The 18,521-nt window shown below is 42.9% G+C and overlaps 1 protein-coding gene across 2 annotated transcripts in view; it reads left to right on the forward strand.

The window, feature by feature from the left end:
• utrn (utrophin) overlaps window positions 1-18,521 on the forward strand; it is a 178,638-nt gene that overhangs the window by 56,052 nt on the left and 104,065 nt on the right. Inside the window, exons 53-55 of one of the 2 annotated variants that reach the window (XM_069701803.1) lie at window positions 84-289; window positions 1,197-1,351; window positions 1,537-1,726. In XM_069701803.1, coding sequence (XP_069557904.1) covers window positions 84-289; window positions 1,197-1,351; window positions 1,537-1,726 — 551 coding nt within the window. Of the gene's footprint in view, window positions 1-83; window positions 290-1,196; window positions 1,352-1,536; window positions 1,727-5,818; window positions 6,631-18,521 lie in introns of those variants that run through there. The other variant, XM_069701804.1, reaches the window with a different exon arrangement.

The following is an 18,521-nucleotide window of genomic DNA, read 5'->3' on the forward strand; positions in this document are numbered from 1 at the left end:
TTGTTTTGTCATTTGTATCCGTTACCTTTTATCTCCATCACTTTCTTCTTTTCTCTCCCTGTTAAATATGCATATGTCTCTAGTGGAGAAAGTACGCAGCCAGTGGGACAGCACTCAGTATGGCGTCGAGGCGCGGCTCCAGCAGCTGGACAACATGATTGGCCACAGCAACCAGTGGGAGGAGCAGAGGAGGGATGTGAAGGCAATCATTGGGCAAAATGATGGACATTTCCACAACATTCTTCAGCGGTCCAGAGACCCCCTGACTAAACAGCTTGAAGACAGTAAGGTCAGGGAACAATTTCACTGCCTAACTTCCTCTCCGTGACCTCAGCATGTCTAACGTCTGTCCTTCCCGCAGTCATTTACCGTGATTCTGCATCCTTGTTATTACGGGAGACCAGACATCTACTCAGGGGAATTTGTCTATTTGCTTTCCAAATGGAAAGAAAAATCTCAAACCAAACTTTACTCTGCAACATATTAGAGGTTCTTTATACAGCTGTGAAGTTTTGTACAAGGTGGGAATGAATAAATCACCTCTGAAGTATCACTTTGAACCTTTATAACATTCATACACCCACATCATCCATCATTTTAATGTGAGATGATGACTTGGCCGAGAGTTTCTGGAAACAAATTTTTGCCCCTGGAGTGTGTCTGACACATTACAGGAACCAAACACTAGAGGGCAACTGAGTTTAACAGAATCCAGCATGCCCTATACACAGCTATCTGCTCCTGGTTTGTGTGGTCTTGTAACAATGAGTAATTGTCTATTTAAAACAGTGAAGTGTACCTTTTTGTGAGAAGAATAGGAGCCCAGTGGTCATATGTGGATGACTTATTTGCTACTGCTACATTTAGAGTATTGTTCAGTTGGGTTTTATGTAAGCTGCTTGATTAAGCAGAGGTTAAACAAACAACGTCAGAGAGCTCAGAAACAAATTTCTCTGTATTTCTGAGTTTTATTCACAGAGTTCACACAATAGGTAATTAATATCCTCGCATGGCAATTCGTCTTACTAAAATTACCAACCTGCAACAATAAACAGAAAACAGTGCAGGGAAATTAATAACCTCGGTAATGCCGGGCCCTTCACAGTGACTCATAATGTTCGCAGTGAATCACTTGTGTCACATTTTCAGTGTCATGGTCCAGTGTCACGAATGCCACTGTGCTGATTGTTTTACAGGAGTTCCTCCAAGCTCTGGGCCGAGGCCAAGCCACAGTTGCAGCCTTCAACGAGCTGTCCAATCACCTTCTGCGCGAGTACTCTACCGACGACACCAGGAGGATCAAAGAGGTCGCAGAGAAACACAATGCTGCCTGGAACATCATCAACAACGGGTGCATACAAACTTTCCTGTTTACCTGTCTGTATGCTCATATGCAGACACCATTTGATAGTGTCATATGACAATGGGATTTTGCAGCCACTGTTTAATCATCTATTGACTGGTGCAGTTATTGCCATAAATCATACCTCTTCTCATCAATAGGAACATATTTGACTATTTGATATTGATTGGCAGGGCGAATGACCGTCACGCCCAGTTGGACAGTGAACTGAAAGGTGTGCAGGTGTCTCTCCGAGAGCTGGAGTCCTTCCTCAAATGGCTCCAGGAGGCAGAGACCACAGTCAACGTCCTGGCCGACGCCTCCCAGAGGGAAGATCTGTCGCAGGACTCCGCCCACGTGAAGGAGCTGAGGCGACAACTGGAGGTAGGGCTGAAAATTGATAGAGAAACTGTTGGGTGTGTGTGTGGAATTTATGAACAGGTGCTAGCCTATTATCTCAGTGTCATCCTTCATTAACGCATCCTTCACCGGCTGAACTGGGCCTGGGACGTGTCTGGGTGCGTCCACGTGTAATCTGCTGGTTAAAGGTGTGTGAATGAGAGGGCGCACAGAGGGCGTGTGAGTGATTGTATGCATTGAATGTGGCTCATTGATCCACTTGTCCTTTGCTGCTTAGAAATTCAGTGTGAGTGTGACAGTATGCGAGTGTTTGCGCTTCCTCTCGCTTGCCATTTACCCAGACCTTCCCTCTGGGATCAGTTGACACACATCATCTTATTCTTTCGTTTTAATCCCAAAATCTCTTTACGTCATCCTTTAAACAGATAAACAAGGCACTAATCCTTTTTTCTTTTTTTTTTTCTTTTTTTTTTTACATATCACTGGAGTTGAAATATCTTAAAATGTTGACCCTGTCCGTCTCGTCCTCATCTCTTGGATTGCACATTAAGGGACATTTTGCACAATCTTTATTTTGTATATGCTATTATTGCTCATCTGAACTCCTTTTCCCTAAGAAAATGATTCAATGTCATCCATCTTTCAGAAGTGAAAGCTCAAACTAAACAATGATACTCTTAGTTTTGGCATCTTGAATGCAACAGTACTTTTATTCCCATTTCCATTGTCTAATTATTTAAAAACAGGCCGAGGTCATAGAATAATGACCGAGTCACTGCTTGCATGGCCACAAAGACTTCTCATGACTCGTCAACTTGATGTGGGTGTAAAGCAAAGAAACTCTTGCAACTCATTTTCGAGCCCTGGCTGGATTTGGTCGTAATGGATAATATTATCACATTTATTCACCCGTTACAGTGATTATATTTGTTTTATTGAACATAATCCATCATCATAAGCCTTTTTAAATGTCACATACCGCATACTATTGAATTTTAGTCCTGAAAAGTATGCCGAAGACATCTCAAAGGTCAAGTGTGTGGTAAACATGTTGAGAAAGTACCCGAGTTGAATTTTAAAAACAAAAAAAAATCAGTGGCTCTTTCTGAGTTGATCATCACCCTCTGTCTCTTTCTCTACTTCTTTCTCCAATTTCATAACCAGTCGGAGTCCAGTTTGATGGATGATACTCACTAAAGAAAACTGGGTTAATGAAGGAAAGACAGACTTAAATGATGTGCGCTGACACGGAGAGTTGTTCCCCACAACCCTTTTGTGAACTCACAATCACTGCTCTGCCACTGTTCAGCGTTGAGTTTCTTTAATCACAACTTTTAGCCATAGGCCACGTCCTTCTGTCTGCTGTTTTCACATTAATCCCACAGTTGGTGAGCGGTCGGGAGCAGTGACAAATACTGATTCGGCACATTAAGTGAAATATTCCTGAAAATGTAGAGGCTGGGTGGTTTTAGGGCCACACTCAACTGAGGTGCTTAAATGTGATGCTCTGACTATAGATGGCAGTGACCCACGTGTATTGAGGGAAGTACACTTATTTGTTTTCTAGCCGAATTGGACTAGAGGCGATCGTGTGTGCCAGTTGAATATGAGCCAAGATGTGATTGACTCAGCTTTGCACAACAACTGGAAACAAATTAGAGATTTCATTTTAGATTTTTTTTAAAAATACATTTGCATACATGTCTCATGTTTTCGTTATGGGTGTAGACTGATGGGCTAAAAGTGGCAGTTTTATCTATAATAAAGTGTGCAGAAAGTGAAGGGGCCTAAATGCTTAAAATCTCGTATTGTGGTATTTGTAATTTTATATACAAACGTCGACAAAATATTGACTATTTATTGAAATATTGAACAGTGAATATTTTGTCGACGTTTAATCCTGTAAATTCAACCTGGTCGTAAATCAGTCCTTCTCATTCATTTGCAGCGTTGTCTGCAGCTGTAACAACGGGATAATTACGACGGTATAAATGTTATCACAAACACCTTTTCTATCTTTTCATGGTCTGTACTGTGATATTCTCTCACTGGAGCTGGTGTGTAGTATTCAGTCAGTCACTCCATCACATGCACACACATGGTGGAAGCCATTGCAATAATGGCATCCAGCTGATAAGTGCAAAGGTGCAAACAGCTTAAAGAGCTGCTTTTATCAAGCTCACCTCGTGCGTTTGGTTTTGGGCTTTGAAATCGTACGTGTGACTGCGTGTGTTTGCGTGTTGAAGATGGCAACTTGAGCAGCTGCGACATACGGGCTGTCCACAGCCTCTTAGTTGAGACCTGGTACTGCCAGTGGTCTTAACACAGAGCCACCAAAACACTCGGCCTCTGTCGTAACTCCCTATGAAGCAGAGGCAATACTCCGTGGAATGACTGAAATGGATGCTGTAGTTGGTTAAACCTCGTCTAAACGGAGCACTTCAGTAAGCTCATCACGCTGTCTCTCAATCTTGTGCGTTGTGAGTACTTTGTGTGAACGAGCCTGTTGGTAAACCATGATTACTTTGGCTGGCTGTACAGGTACGCTGCTCGTTTTGTTCGTTCTCATTCTTCTGATTGTCTGCTTTGGAGTTTCCCTTCATTTTTTTCTACTGAACCCACCAGACAAGCAGAAGACCGAGCGCTTTAATTCACCCTGTAGTATACACCGAACATCGTATGCTTGTTTTAAAATGTATGAGTCATAATTATGGAGCATGTGGGCGATACAGAGGTCTTCATCCTCACTTCAAATAAATGCCTCTCGTCTTGTGGTTGGGAGAAAGAGAGTGTTTTTCAGCAGCACTTCAGATAAAAGGCAAACAGAAAGAGTCATGGAGAACATGATTAGGTTTAACATGCCCACCTGTGTGCAATGCTGTGTGGTCAGAAGCTCAGTCGGAGCTGAGTGGCTGCTTTATCGTAATCTCTGCCGATTGTGCACCCAGATCTGTTTTTTCCTGTCTCTCTTTTTCTTCTCCTACCTTGTCATCTCTACAGTGCTTACGCCCTTCTAACAGATTTATTCTCTAAAGATTAAGCTGTTTTCTGCACCGCTGAAATATACTTAATAACCTTTTATCTTCTTTTGACCTTGCCTTCCTACCTTCTCTACTCCAGCACTGCTTTCTTCCAACTTTTTTTTTCCCTTGCCTTGTCTCTGCGGCTTTCCAGTAAGACCTTGTTTCTTTTTTCTCAGTTCATCTTTTGAAACGCACACAAACACACACACAGTGGAGTTTCAAAGTAGGAAAGACAAACTCCATTTACGGAGGAGGACAGAGTGATGTGAAAGAAAACTCCAGAAAAAGCAAGTGGACTTTTTTTCTTCTTTTATTTTCAAACTACTGTTTTACCTTTCTTTGAGAAATCACGTTTTTCTTTTGAACCAGTTTAGTAAAGCAGATGGCTCTAAATATGACATTTCCCATGAGGCTCAGCCCCCGTAATGAAAAAGAAGTCGGTCATAAATCAGAGCTGCAGCGAGTTTAAAATGTTTTGTTGTTGAAATTGGTAACAAAAAACATGACAAATTTGTTGATTTAATAAAAAAATTTGCAAAATCAACTTCTGCAAAGGTCATTTTGGGTTTTCTCTTGCCCTTGGTGGAACACACATCAGAGAGTGGATGAATCTTTCTGAAATCGTCTTTGTTGACCAGAATACGTGTTTTTAAGTTTGTAATTATTACTTTTTATTATGAAAGAAAGAGATATTCTCTAATATACTCCCTCATCTCTGTACTCACGATTCAGCCATGAGTTTCATATCTACCTAAGCCGTGGAAGGGCTCCAACTAAGATTGGCAATGCAGAAAATGAATGGGACTTCTATTTCCAGGAAACCCTGATGCCTGAAATAACCCCTCCCTTTTCTTAACTGTGTGTGTGTTTGTGTTTGTGTGTGCGCGCATCTCATTTGTGTGCTCCCAGTTCTCCCTCTGTCTCTCTCTCTCTTTCACTGTTGCTCTCTGCCTCTCTCTCTCTCTTTGTCTGTCTCCATCTCCTGCTCATTGATCTGTCTATTCGTTGACTGGTGTAATGTCATTCTGCCTTCATGGTAGAGGCATTGTTTGTCTTCCCTCACTCTGCTGCTCTTCATCCCTCTCTCTTCTCTCCCTCTCCCTCCCCCTCTCTCTCCCCCTCTCTCTCCCTCTCTCTGGATCAGCGGCAGTAAAAAGTGATCCGCGGAGGACCAGCTTCTTTTCTCATCCAGTGCAACTCGTGCCTTCCTCTCTGTCCTTTTCCCTCCGAGCTTGCCGTCACTTTCTGCTCTTCTCTCCCAGTTCATTTCTTCTTCTTCTTCTTCTTCATTTTCTTCTACATGTCCTTCCTCTTCATCACCTTCCTCTGACTCTGCAGGGTGCCGTCACAAGTGATTTGTTTGATTCTCTTCTGGCTCTGCGGTCGGGGTGCGCGTGTGAATGTCCGCGTGGAGGAGAAAGTGAGTGTCTCTCGTCTTGTCCGGCTCGCCTGCATCATCGTGTGAGTTTGTGTGCGTGCATGCCGAGAGAGAGAGAGACTGTTTCTAAAGAGAGAGAGAGAAAGCTGACTGAGGCTGCGCTCATTGTGTGTAGTGTGTGTGTGTATATGTGATGAAACGTGGGGGCATGCTGAGCTGAGTACGCTTGCGAGTGTGTGTGTGTGTGTGTTTTCTCTCTCTCTCTCTCTCTCTCTGTGTACATGTGTGTGTGCGCATCACGTCAGCTTGGCTGGGGTCTGGTCGGCTGGCTAGGGAGAGGGAGAGGGAGAACAATATGAGCGGGGTAGGGCAGTGCTAGCATGCGGACCAGGATCAGGCTGCTGCAGACTTGTAGCAGTCTTAAGATGATGGCCATGGTCCGGACCTCCCTCCAGAAAGTGGTGGTCTTCTTACACAGGCTCCAGAGGATGGCCATCTCCTCGCCGCGCTACCAGAAACTCTGCAAGGTATGTGGCGAGACCGGGCTGGAGAACAAAGTTTATGGTTTTGTTTTTCTCTTTTTTTTTTTTTCTTTTTCTAATTTGGATGACAATTTGATTTAAAGTTGGATGACCGGAGTCTTGCATGATGTTGAGTCTATTTGAGAGTTTTCGATTTTTATTTTTTTTACTGTTTTGATCCATCTTACCAAAGTTTTATTGTCATGCATGATTTAGTGTCTTTTTTTGCTGTTTTAAACGATGCTTGGTGTTTGTGTATACCTATCAGCGAACTGTCATGAAGTTTTTGAGGTATGTGTTTCTCTATATGAAAGTCCTTGCTTTTAAAAAATCAGGAGTTAATAACCAAGTAGTCTATCTTTGTCTCAGCCGTAGTTTCTCCTCCATTCCTGGTCTTTTTATTCGTGAGTCATTTGGTTGTCAAGACATTGTGCTTGTGGCTGATGTTGTTTCGGGAACTCTGTCACCTCCACTGTGCAGTATGTTGCTTTAAATATATCTATCTATATATGTATATATACATCAACTTTAGGACTTTTTGGCACTTTTTCTGCATACTGAATACGAACTCCAAATGTGCATCCCTGCTGTGATGTGTGCTTTATATTTGTGTCTCTACTGTCGGTTTTTATAGTGAGTTCTGGCTTTATGGTGGTTCAGGCATAAACAAACTAAAAAGGTGAGCGGGAGTGTGCGGTGTTGTTTTTGAGAGAGTACAGTGTTTTTTTTTTTTTCCTTGACTGTGTTTTTGAGAAGCTGGCAGGATAAACTGTACAAGTAAAAGGAGACTTGAATTCCTCAGTGGTCAGAAGATTGATGAGAATTTGTTTTGTAACAAAACGATGGCTGGACTTAACAATGAAGTCTCTTAATTAAAGTTATTGGCTGACTTCGTCCTGGTGAAGTCATTTAAATTCTGACATCACACACAGCCGGACAAGTTGCTGCCTCGCACATTCATTTGAAAAGAAATTAACTGAGTGTGTGTTTGATGTTTTATAAAAAATAGAAACAAGACAGTTCACTCTAACCTGTTACATCTGTTTGTCGGCTCTATTGACTTTGCCTTAGAGGAAACAGCCACTGATGCGTGCAGGTCTTGGTGTCATTTTGAACCCCCGTTGATCGTTATTGATCGCTGATCTCCATTGTCGTCTTTCTCACGTTGCGCAACGCTGACCTGACCTCATTCAGAGGGCAGAGGGGACCAGCTGTTGAGATTTGAGCAAGCGAGAGAGAGAGACTCTAATGCTGAGAAGAGTTTCTGATTACTTTCCAGCTTCAATCATGCCTAAGCAAACACGTGGGAGCTCAATTTAATCCATCCTCCATTGCTCTTTAGTGCGCACCCTTTTATCTACTGCCTTTGTATTTGGTTGCCAATCTCAATTTTTTTTGTGTGTTTTTGCAAAAGTGTGATCATGGGTAAAGTCTCTATAGAAAAGTAAAACACAGAACAGAAGAGAAACACCACAATGACAAGACTTGGTAAAAATGAGAGAGCGTTTAACAGAGCATTCGACATTCGTGATTTTCCTGCTCTTTCTCAGGTTATCTTGCAGACGCTCTGCTTCTGGTTTCTCTTTTCTAACCACTTCTGGGCAAAACATGTGAAATCAGACCTTTCCTGCTGCATTGCACATGTACAGTAAACATCCAACCAACCCTGCCACCCTTTCTTTTATTCCAAAATAATTCACCTCTGGACTTGAATCGCTCATTTCGCTCCATTCAGCATCCTGGATTGTGTCCCTTCCGGTGGGAGGTATCAGTCATTCCACACCCTATTACCTTCCCCCGGGTTGCATCAGTCACTCCGGCTTCATTTGGCCTTCCCTTGGGGGAATCAGTAATGCCAGGCTAGTCCTTCCTCCCCGGGGTACGCTCACTGGCCGCTAGACTGGAACAATGACAACCGCATGATGGATTTGCACGGGGCTCACCCTCTTGGGTCCGGCCATTTTTTCTGTTTTGGGACAGCGCTTGTCCTAAAACAGCCCACATGGTTGTTGTCTAACGCAGGATATTAGGGACTTAAATCCGCCAGTGTCCCCTCTTTAGGAAGATATATAGTTATTAATAATAAATGTAACCACCATAATTACTCTAAGTGAGAGAAATAACTTGAGGGCATTTAAGAAAAGCATCATATTTTGTATTATTTATTTATTTCCCTAAAGAGTGTACGTGTTTTCGTACCGTCCTGTAAAATCTCTGAAAACAAACCCATCATACTTCCTAACTGATTACAGACCAAGTCAACAATTCTTCTTTTCATCAGGACCACTGACGTTAACGCCATATTTTACTGCTCTTGGAAATCCAATTAAGATGCAATGTCAAGCTTACCTCTTAAAACGTGTTGACCTCCATCATATTAGTCCCAGTACAGAGCATGGTGACCGCTGCTGTGCCGACTCATCGCGTTATGTTTAAAAAAAAAAAAAAAAATCTCCTGCGTCATTTTTCTTTCCCTGTTAATTATTCTTTGTTGGTGGCTTTCGGGTGTATGTGTGTTTGCATGCTCCTTTTAACAGAACTCATTATGTTGATGTATAATACTGAGCGTAGCAGTATTTCCAAGCAGAGGCCATTTAACTTGAACTGTTTTTAGAATTGCATCTATTGTTTGGGGTGTAAATTGTTTTCTTTTACTTTCCCAATTCAAGGCGATAAGGTTTAATGAGGTTGTGTGCTATTAGAGACATTTTACATCTATACGGTGTTCCATAAGGCTGTGTTTATGTTTACAGTCCTTCAAATTTATTATTCATTTCAATCATTTATTCTGGACTCGTTCTCATTAAAAACATCAGTGAAAGGCCTTTATTGTAAATGTGAGTTTCACTGACTTCTCGTCTTGTCTCTTTTTCACCGTCCTTTTGGCCTGGTGTCCTTCCTCTCTCCTGTTGGCTCTTCTAGATTGCTTGCATACTTGTGACATGAAGAGTTTATTAGTGAAAAGTATATCTGAGTGGCGTGCCGGGTTCGTTTATACTGAGGCATACAGAGTGGCCCTGGTGGCTCATTTCATCGCCTCACTTTTGCTCTGCTCTGTCTCTCGGTTTGTAATCACAAGCTGAGAGTTGGCTGAAGGGCCCACCTCTCTCCGGAGGAGCGTCCTCTTACTCTCATTACACTGGCATTGGCTCCTATGGTGTGTGTGTGTGTTCATCCAGAGCCCACTTTAGAAACAGCCCTAAAGCAGTGATAATGTGACGTCGTGCCTTGTCTTTTCTACCGTTTCTCTGGCAAATGCTTTGGCCTTTGGGCTCCATACTTCATCCACCTTTACTCACGGCTCACTGCTACCCCAGGATGGGTGACTCGGGTGTGGGCATGAAGCCCAGCTTTCTGACCTCCCCGTCCTTGTGCTCCACCAGGGTCCTCTGGGTTATTAGCCAGTGTTAGCATTAGCAGTTGGAGCCTCAGGTGCAGGCTTGTATCCCACCACACACACACACACACACACACTTTCCCCAGAGTAAACTGGCTCACAATCAAATCACAGATATTTTTCTTTCACGCATCCTCAGGCACATTTAGTTTACAGACACACATGCACTCCTCCACACACACACTTATAACACACACTCGCTCCGCAGCTAGCCTGAATGATGAGTCACAGGCGGGAGAATTATGTGGTTACAGATTCATAAATGCAGGTCATTTGGATTCATGAAGGCGGTATTAGGAATGAATTGGGACAATAAAAGAAAATGAACACGTGACCTGTCTCCCAATCAACATTACATGTAAATCACAGTTGATGGACGTCCTGTTGGGAGAAGTGGTGATGAGAAATAGCACTTAAATCACAGATACTGCTTTAGTCAAGCTGCTCTCCTTTTCTCAATTGCCGTTACTGCATAAAGTGACCCTTCGCTTATGATAGTATGAGGGGCGGGGGACAGAAAAACTTGTCTTGTTAATGAGAATCACCACCTAACGTTAAGTTAAATAGGTAATAAACTACATTTGATATCATTAGATGCAAATATAAAAGGAGAGAAAGCCCTTTAACCTCCATGCCTCTTTTCTCTCTGTCTGCAGCCTATTTTGACTCCCCCACATCCAGTAAACCCATTTATTGTGCTAGTAATGCATGTGTGTGTTGGGTTTGTGTTTATGTGCACTATAGCGATGGATTTTGTGCGCACACATCCATTAGTGGCTTTCAGGCAAATCTTAACAGCAAGCTAAACCCGCTAATGCCACTATGGTTTATCATCACGTGTATTTCATGGTGCCAGGAAGCTCTGCAACCAGCCAGCTCCTCAACATGTGGAGGCCAGCGTAAACAACAGTTTATCGATGGAGGAAGAGATAGACGCAAAGCTGTAGAAGGAGAGCTGCACAAGTGTAATTATATTATGGCTTCATTAATATTGCTCAAATGCCAACCACAGTTCTCTCCACTGGTTAAATATCATGATTGATTTCAGTGTTCGAAGCGGTAATTTTTGTCTTGTGATTGCCTTTGCTTGGCATGAAAAGTGGAAGCAAGGGGAAATGGGTAGCCTCTCTGAAGCTGGAAAAAAAAAATCCACCAATCGGCACCTCAGAAAGTCAACCCATGAACCTGTCTTATCTCATCTGTTTAGTCCGTTTGCAAACAGAAATGTGAAACGAAGAACAAAGCTAAAATCCTGTTAGATTGTTTTAATCAGGAAATCACATGTCAAATATTATGGACAGGCCATGACAGCATTAATGCAGACTTTCAGTACTTTCAGGCACATTCCAGGTGGTCTTCAAAAGGTATTGAGGTTCAATACCCAGCTGTACTGGGGGACTCGTTCGTTATCAAACAGCAGAACTCTCTAACTCACCTGTCATCATGATCTATGGCTGGCTCAGACTTCCAGGATTGAGATTACAAAGTCCCGGAGGCTCAATGGACAAAAGGCGCAATATCACATAGTCACGCAATCGACTCCATCTCAAGATTTTAGCCCACATCTCTTTGCTCTCCTTCATGTCATGATCATATCTCAATATCAAAAGTGCTGAACGTTGTGAGAGAAAAGGGGTACGTACTGACCTGGAGGCAGTGAGAGGCTGGAGGCTGTCAGCTTTGCCGTCTGCCAGAGGTCTCTCTGACCTTCCAGATCTCCTCCACTCTCCTCTCACCATCTCCCGCTCTGTTTGCCCGACCGAGTCAGAGAGCGATCCAGGGGGCAACCTCAGAGGGGGACAAAAAAATGAGGGGCGCAATCATTTCTCCTTTGCTGCTCCTTCTATTCTTGGTCTGACAATCAATCTGTGGGCACAAGTCCTTAACGCTGCACCCTGCCAGTATCTGTGGTGAGCACACAAACATAGTGCTGACTCACAGTCCATATTGTGTTTTTTCTGTGTGTATCTGCACCTCTGTGGTGCTGACAAATATCACAGTTTCAGATTGGAGAAGAGATTACGGTGTGTAATCCTCACACAAACACATTCTGACACATTGTGGGACTCACTCAATTGATAACATTAGGCCAGATTAATGATCAGGAGAAGACTGACCCAATTAGCATCTAACCAATTTTACCTAGAAATAATATTGATCTCCCAAACCCACTGTTACTTCTCTCCAGTGTGATGCTTCCTCACCCTTTTGTTCCCATCTGTTGACCTGCTTAAGCTTCAACATCTTTGCTCCTTTGTGATTCTACCTTTAGACGTTTTCCCTCTCTTGTCAAGGATAATTAATTCTTTAAAAAAAGAAATGGAACCTTTTACTGGAAGATAACGTCTTCTCCTGCTACGTTTCAGTGATTAGCTGTTTTATTTCCGTGGTGCACTGAGCCCAAATGATTATGTATTTCATCTTTTTTGTGGAAGACAAGTGCACATTTTCCGTGATGTATCACTCCTCAAATCTCTGATTCACATCTGAGCAAGAGTCTTTGTCCAGGTGCCTTTCTGTTTCTGATTGTTTCCCTTTCTGTAAAGAAAAACCTTTCTTTGAGCTGTTTACTATCTTTATGAGCTTTGTACAATCAAATAGAAGGAAAAAACAACAACTTTTGAGCCAAGAAAACTTTGTTTTAGCTGAGAAGTACAAGGCCACACTCTCATCCGTTACCGGTCTTCCTGCTCTCCTGTCATCACTCCTCTCACTACCAATTTCCCTAATACCACCACATGCAGCATATGCTCTGGCTCCCATCATCCTCTCTCTATTTATGCCGTCATCTGCTCCTTGCATGCCACTTCTAAATCATTCATGCTCTCCCTGTTTTCTTCCCATCCTCCTAAAACCTTCTGGCCATCTTATCCTCAAGTCTTAAAAGGCTTACATGCTACTTGAGTCTGCCTTGATGCCACGCTTATATGGCAGATCATTACACGCCACTAAAACATTGATCAAAAGCTTTCCTCTGACACGGCAACATCTAATAATGCAGGGTCAGCGAATCTTTGGAGGGCTGCAACTATGGCCACCTACACATCATATATGATTCACCTTAACAGCCCAGGATTCATGCAAGTTTGTGTGTGTGAGTGGGTTTCAATTCGAGGGCTTAAATGTGTGTTTGTATCCTTACGCTACATGTGCATGGATACACTTTTCTCTCGGCTTGCCGACATTTAAAGGAAATGTTTTCTTTTTCCTTTGCCTCAAATGAAGAATATCTTTGGCTTGGGGCTGTAAATGAGGAAAAAAAGAGGTGAACGACAACATGAACCCCAAAGAAGTGGTGGAGGAGGAAGAGTGGGCAATAAAGAAGAGCAAACAGCTGAGATCCAGAGATGAAGGAAATGACTGTAGGTGGATGGTGCACTGAGCATGCCCGCAGAAGTAAATACTGTGGTGCGGCAAAAACAAAGAGCAACTGAAAAGGGTTTTCAGTGTTATATCACTGGGAGATTAAAGATAAATCGTGCTATATATAGTCTGTAATCTGCAGGAGGGTACATCCTGCTGGAGTCAGAAGCCACAGCAGAAATACAACAGTGGAATTGTGTTGAAAAATGAGTGATGGGTAGTCGGGATCACTTCTCAGAAATACTGAGCAGAGGTTGTGTAAAATCGTAACTTTGCTCGGAGGACCTCTTGCCGTTGGCATGTCGCTCCTGCGCTGACAAGCTTTTGGTAAAACTAAAAACACGTATTAAATTAGAAATGTCTTTTGCACACAGCGCGGCTGAAAGATTAGACACGAGACAGCTCTGTGACATATTCAAGAAAGTTGAGAGAAGTATCTGAGATGACAGGCGAGGATCAGTGTGAGCAATGAAAATGTTTGTGAGAGACAGCCTAGCATAAGCTTTGACTCCACTTCACTGGTACCTTCACACATTTGGACCACAGACATCAAAGAAAATTCAGAGCTGTTAAGACGCGACAAGGAATCAAATTAGATTTACTACAGTGCTGCAAGTGTGGGTGTTCATTGGTTCAACATATTTCATAGTTATCACACAAATGTCTGAAAAGAGGGACATTTTTACTCGGCAACCCGCAGGAGATGAGTCTCGCTTCCCTGAAAAGGAAGCAGAGAGGGTGACTCAAAAAGGCAGGAGAGGAAGAAATGACAGAAAAGAAGATGACTGCGAAGTACGTTTTTATTTTTTTTTAAGAAGAAATGGAAGTGAGGAAAGAGAAATATAAACATGACATTGATAGAAAATGGAAAAAAAAAGATCAGGTGGGAATTGGGCGTGGGGAAGGTGGGAAGAGAGACAGACAGGCTGACTGGAGGAAGATGGTCGATAGAAGTGTGGGATTGCCGTTTCCATCTTTGAGGTTTGCAGGGCTTATTTGAGGGTCACTGGAGAGACAATCGCACACACATGAATACACACACACTGTCTGCAATCGACCCAAGGACTCATTTTCTGTCTAAAGGATATTCTCAGATTGGGCAAACTGTGGACAAAAGAGACTTACAGTACCAGCAAAGCCGTCTACACATTTGTACAGTTTACAGCCAAGTACGTCTCGTTGAATGCGTCCCTCTTTTAGTCTCTGCCACTTCTACAGTGTTTGTGTGCGTGTGAATATGTGTGTGTGTGTGTGTGCCAATTCGTGCCTGCTAAATATCATTGGGATTAGCGCCGGAGGCTTAATTAAAAAGCAATTACCTTTGGTCGCTGTGGGCGACGCTTGGCGGAGGGCAGCTCGACTAATCTTGAGAATGGTGTGAGGGACCCTCAGCATGCAGCACACACACACACAAACACACACACGAGTTGTGCAATTGTCTGCAGAATTAAAGGAGGATTAAAACAATTGTTAATTAGTGAAGTGGTGTGGAGGCGGAAAGGGTAGATGAGGGACTGCAGGTCCAGAGACACGGCTCGCCCCGCTGTCTCTCATGGCCCCCGTGTGTTTATTTATGAAGTTAAGTGGGCAAATGATATACCCCAGAACCAAATTCATTTCCTGTGATGGGCTAGTAAGCATGCTCCCACTTCCTCCCTCTGTCCGTCTCTCACTTTCCGCTTTTTGCTTCTTTTTTTAATTTTTTTTATTCCTCTCTCGCTGTCTCAAACACTAAAATAGGTTAGCACAGTTAGCGCCTGAGCTAATCTTTTAATTTTAAAGCTCCAATTAGATGTTGCTAATGACAGTAATTAGATCATCACTGAGATTCGCTCAGTTGTGCCCTTGAAAAACCATGTATGCTTGAGACAATGGAGAGAACTCTGTTACAGGCAAGGAACATTTCACACATTTCAGCAATGACAAGGCTGTTTGAATACACGGTGCTCCGTGTGCACTTGAAAATTAAGATTTACCTGTGAGGGTTTTGAGAATTTAGCCTCAGCTGAACTTTGGGTAAACATTGGGAGGGTGGTTGATGTCTGAAGTTGAAGGAGAGGAAACGTCAGTCACTCTGATTGGAGACGGTCTGCGACTTGAAACTGAGATTATTTGAGATGACGTGTCTGAGAAATGTTTGTGCTTTTTGGTGTCACATTTAGCACATTGGTTTCAGATTAGGGTTAATTCTGTGGATAGAAAATCGGTAATATCGTTGGTCCGCATAGAACCATAGTTTCAAGGTGTGTGTGTGTGTGAGAGAAAATAATCTTTGATTGCCCCCAAGTTTGAAAATTTATGGTAATTCATCAGTATTTGATTTTTGGATTGATGTTTTCTATCCTAGAGGCAGAACATTAATTGCAACTAAACACTAGATGAAAAATGCCCCCACACACACACACACACACACACACACACACACACACACACACACACACACACACACACACACACACACACACAAGAACACACCTCCACCCGTGGCTGATGCATCATAATTGTCCTCTGTCCTCTTCCCATCCTGCCTTGCTCTATTTATAGCTCATTTTAGGCCTCGCCCTGCCAGACAGCGCTACGGCAAATAAATGATTGACAAGGCAATCGACGAGCACGCTCCATCCTTTCGGACGCGCTCCTTCCTCTTGTTGACCTTCCATCTGACATCACCACGGTCTCCTTTTCACTTTGCACTGTCTGATCATAACTCGGTTCAGAACGGCCTTACACTGCACTGCTGAATGTCCTCTCTCGCACAGAGATGGATTCCCAGCTAACAGAGGGAGTGTGGGTCCTGAAACACACACTCATACACTACCGTAACTGGACTTGACTACACTAATGATGTACATTTGAAGGTGTAGTATGTAGGATCCAAGTCCTGTCTTGTTAAACCACTTTGTGTAAGAGGCAATAATGAGTCACCGCATCCAATCTGGCTCTGAGTTTTGGCCATTTAGTCAAATGTTGCATATTCTTGCGTTGCCATTAGTTACTAGTCGGCTTTTTTTCATAGCTGATGATTGTGAGTCAGATTTTGAGGACCGATGAGTGGATTCACTAAAAAAAAAGGGACCATCGGTTCAATTCTATAGTTTGTGTTACTACCACTTTATTTTATTATCAGTAATAAATGTTATTTAAATTGAATTGTGTTTGAATGTCGCTGATTGCCAGGAGCAATAGTCTGGCAGACATCTGGAAATATGTTGCTCTAAGGTAAATTAAACTTAATACAAACAACAAAAACACGTACTGTATTCCCAGCCAACTGTTTGGCTACCTCACTGTGACAATATATCTGTTCCTGCATGTCTTCTTCTGTGTTTGGGAAGAAGATACTGTACATTAGTGCCCAATAGTATATCTGTACTCAACGCTTACTCTCTGGGAATGGTACTACACAGTTAGTGCTGTAAAGATACTGATTCCTAACTTTTTAATGTTTGCTGACAGCAGGGGGACCTTACTGCCTCAAGTTCAGTGAAAGCAGAGCTCTGACAGGGTGACGTGTTTGAATTTGGCATCACAACTATCTAAGAGTACATACTTTGGGAATCCAGCTGCTAATATGTTTTGTCCACGCCGAGCTGCATCTCTCTGTGGACATCCATTGAAGTGCTGTCAGTCTCTCTCTCCATCTTATCTACCAGCTCCATTTTGGAGCTTTGCAATCTTCCCAAGTGTTTTCATATATTTTTATGGATTTATCTACATGCTCGAGTGGTTTTGTAAAGCCTTTTACTTTTTCCCACTTAAGTGAACGTGGAGTAGCACAAATGTCTTCCACCCCGACCATGTTGTCCAGCTGCTCCTGGGGGACGGAGAGGTGTTCCCAGGCCAGATGGAGTACTTACACCGTGTTTTGGGTCGGCCTGAGGTCTCTTTCCAGTTGGAAGCGCCCGTTGAAATACAAGTGTAAGTCCCAGAAGCGTTGTAATGAACAGCCTTAATCTCCTAGAATTAGAAGTTTTACTTTTTTATGTATATGCTAGCTCCTTTTCCTGATGAACCCTGGGCAGGAAACTGATTTTAGCTGCTTGTACGCTTGGACGCTTCTTTTTATTCGGTCATAAACCAAACTTGTGACCATGATGTAGGAGTTGGAGCACAAATCCACGACCTGCAAAGAGCTTCTACGAGTAGATTGAGTTTGGTCTTGACTGTGACGGTTCATTCAAGATCCATGTCACCGCAGAAACCTGACTGTGACCTGAACCAAATGTCTCCACTTGAAATCTTTGCTCAAACTCGGGGTCTGTACTTTTCCATGGCAGCACATAACATGTCATGTTTGTATGAGATGAGTGACAGTGTTAACAAGGTGTGGGCTTCACTGAATATGGTTCACCACATCGTATAGCTAGCAATCATGATCTGCAAATGCTGGTTGCCATGACAGTGTCACTGGCAGACTGTTGGGGGAGAAAGAGGAACAGCGAGCTGACAGGCGAGAGGAAATGAAAAGGAAAAATAATGAAGGAGCAAGAAAAGGCATTTTGACCTACCCAACACATACAGCGGAGATGGACTTTTGTAGTGTGGTCACCGCTAAAGACTTGCTGAGAGGTTGGAATTTTATAGCGGACAACGGGGACGAAGGCCGGCCACACAGTCCATCCCGACACCAGCTGTGGCCTTCGCCACCTCACCGATGCTTGATGATCCGAGTTTACCTGTTTGATCTATCCCCTCAGGCCACACGTCCTTATGCTCGTCAGCACTTTGGCAATTCTCTATATAACAAAAAGACTACTTTGATTTGATAACTGCACTATCAATGTTTCATCAATATTTTGGTCAGACAAATATTCTTTCATTATCATTTTAGCTGTAATTACAATGGTGACTGGTTGCCGTTGGTTAATCCACAATTCCTGTAAATCAGAAAATTTAGGCCAAAAAGCTCACAAAATGAGTGTGACCCAAATTCATGAAATCAATCTCGGTTAAGTGATTTATGAGCCCAACAATTATAGGAAGGCTTCTGTTTATATGACAAATGTCAGTCAAGCTGAAAGATGAAAGACATGAGTATCACTGAAGTGGTTTAAAGAGACAGCATTCATGCCCATTTACAGGCTGGCTTAAGGAGGCTGTTCATTGTTCATTCCCAGCCATTCAAACCTCTCATACA

Source organism: Brachyistius frenatus, unplaced genomic scaffold (assembly GCF_029030835.1).
Source record: "Brachyistius frenatus isolate BFR_SWC_R1_liver_20210118 unplaced genomic scaffold, ASM2903083v1 Contig_38, whole genome shotgun sequence".
In the NCBI taxonomy this organism is placed as follows: Eukaryota; Metazoa; Chordata; class Actinopteri; family Embiotocidae; genus Brachyistius; species Brachyistius frenatus.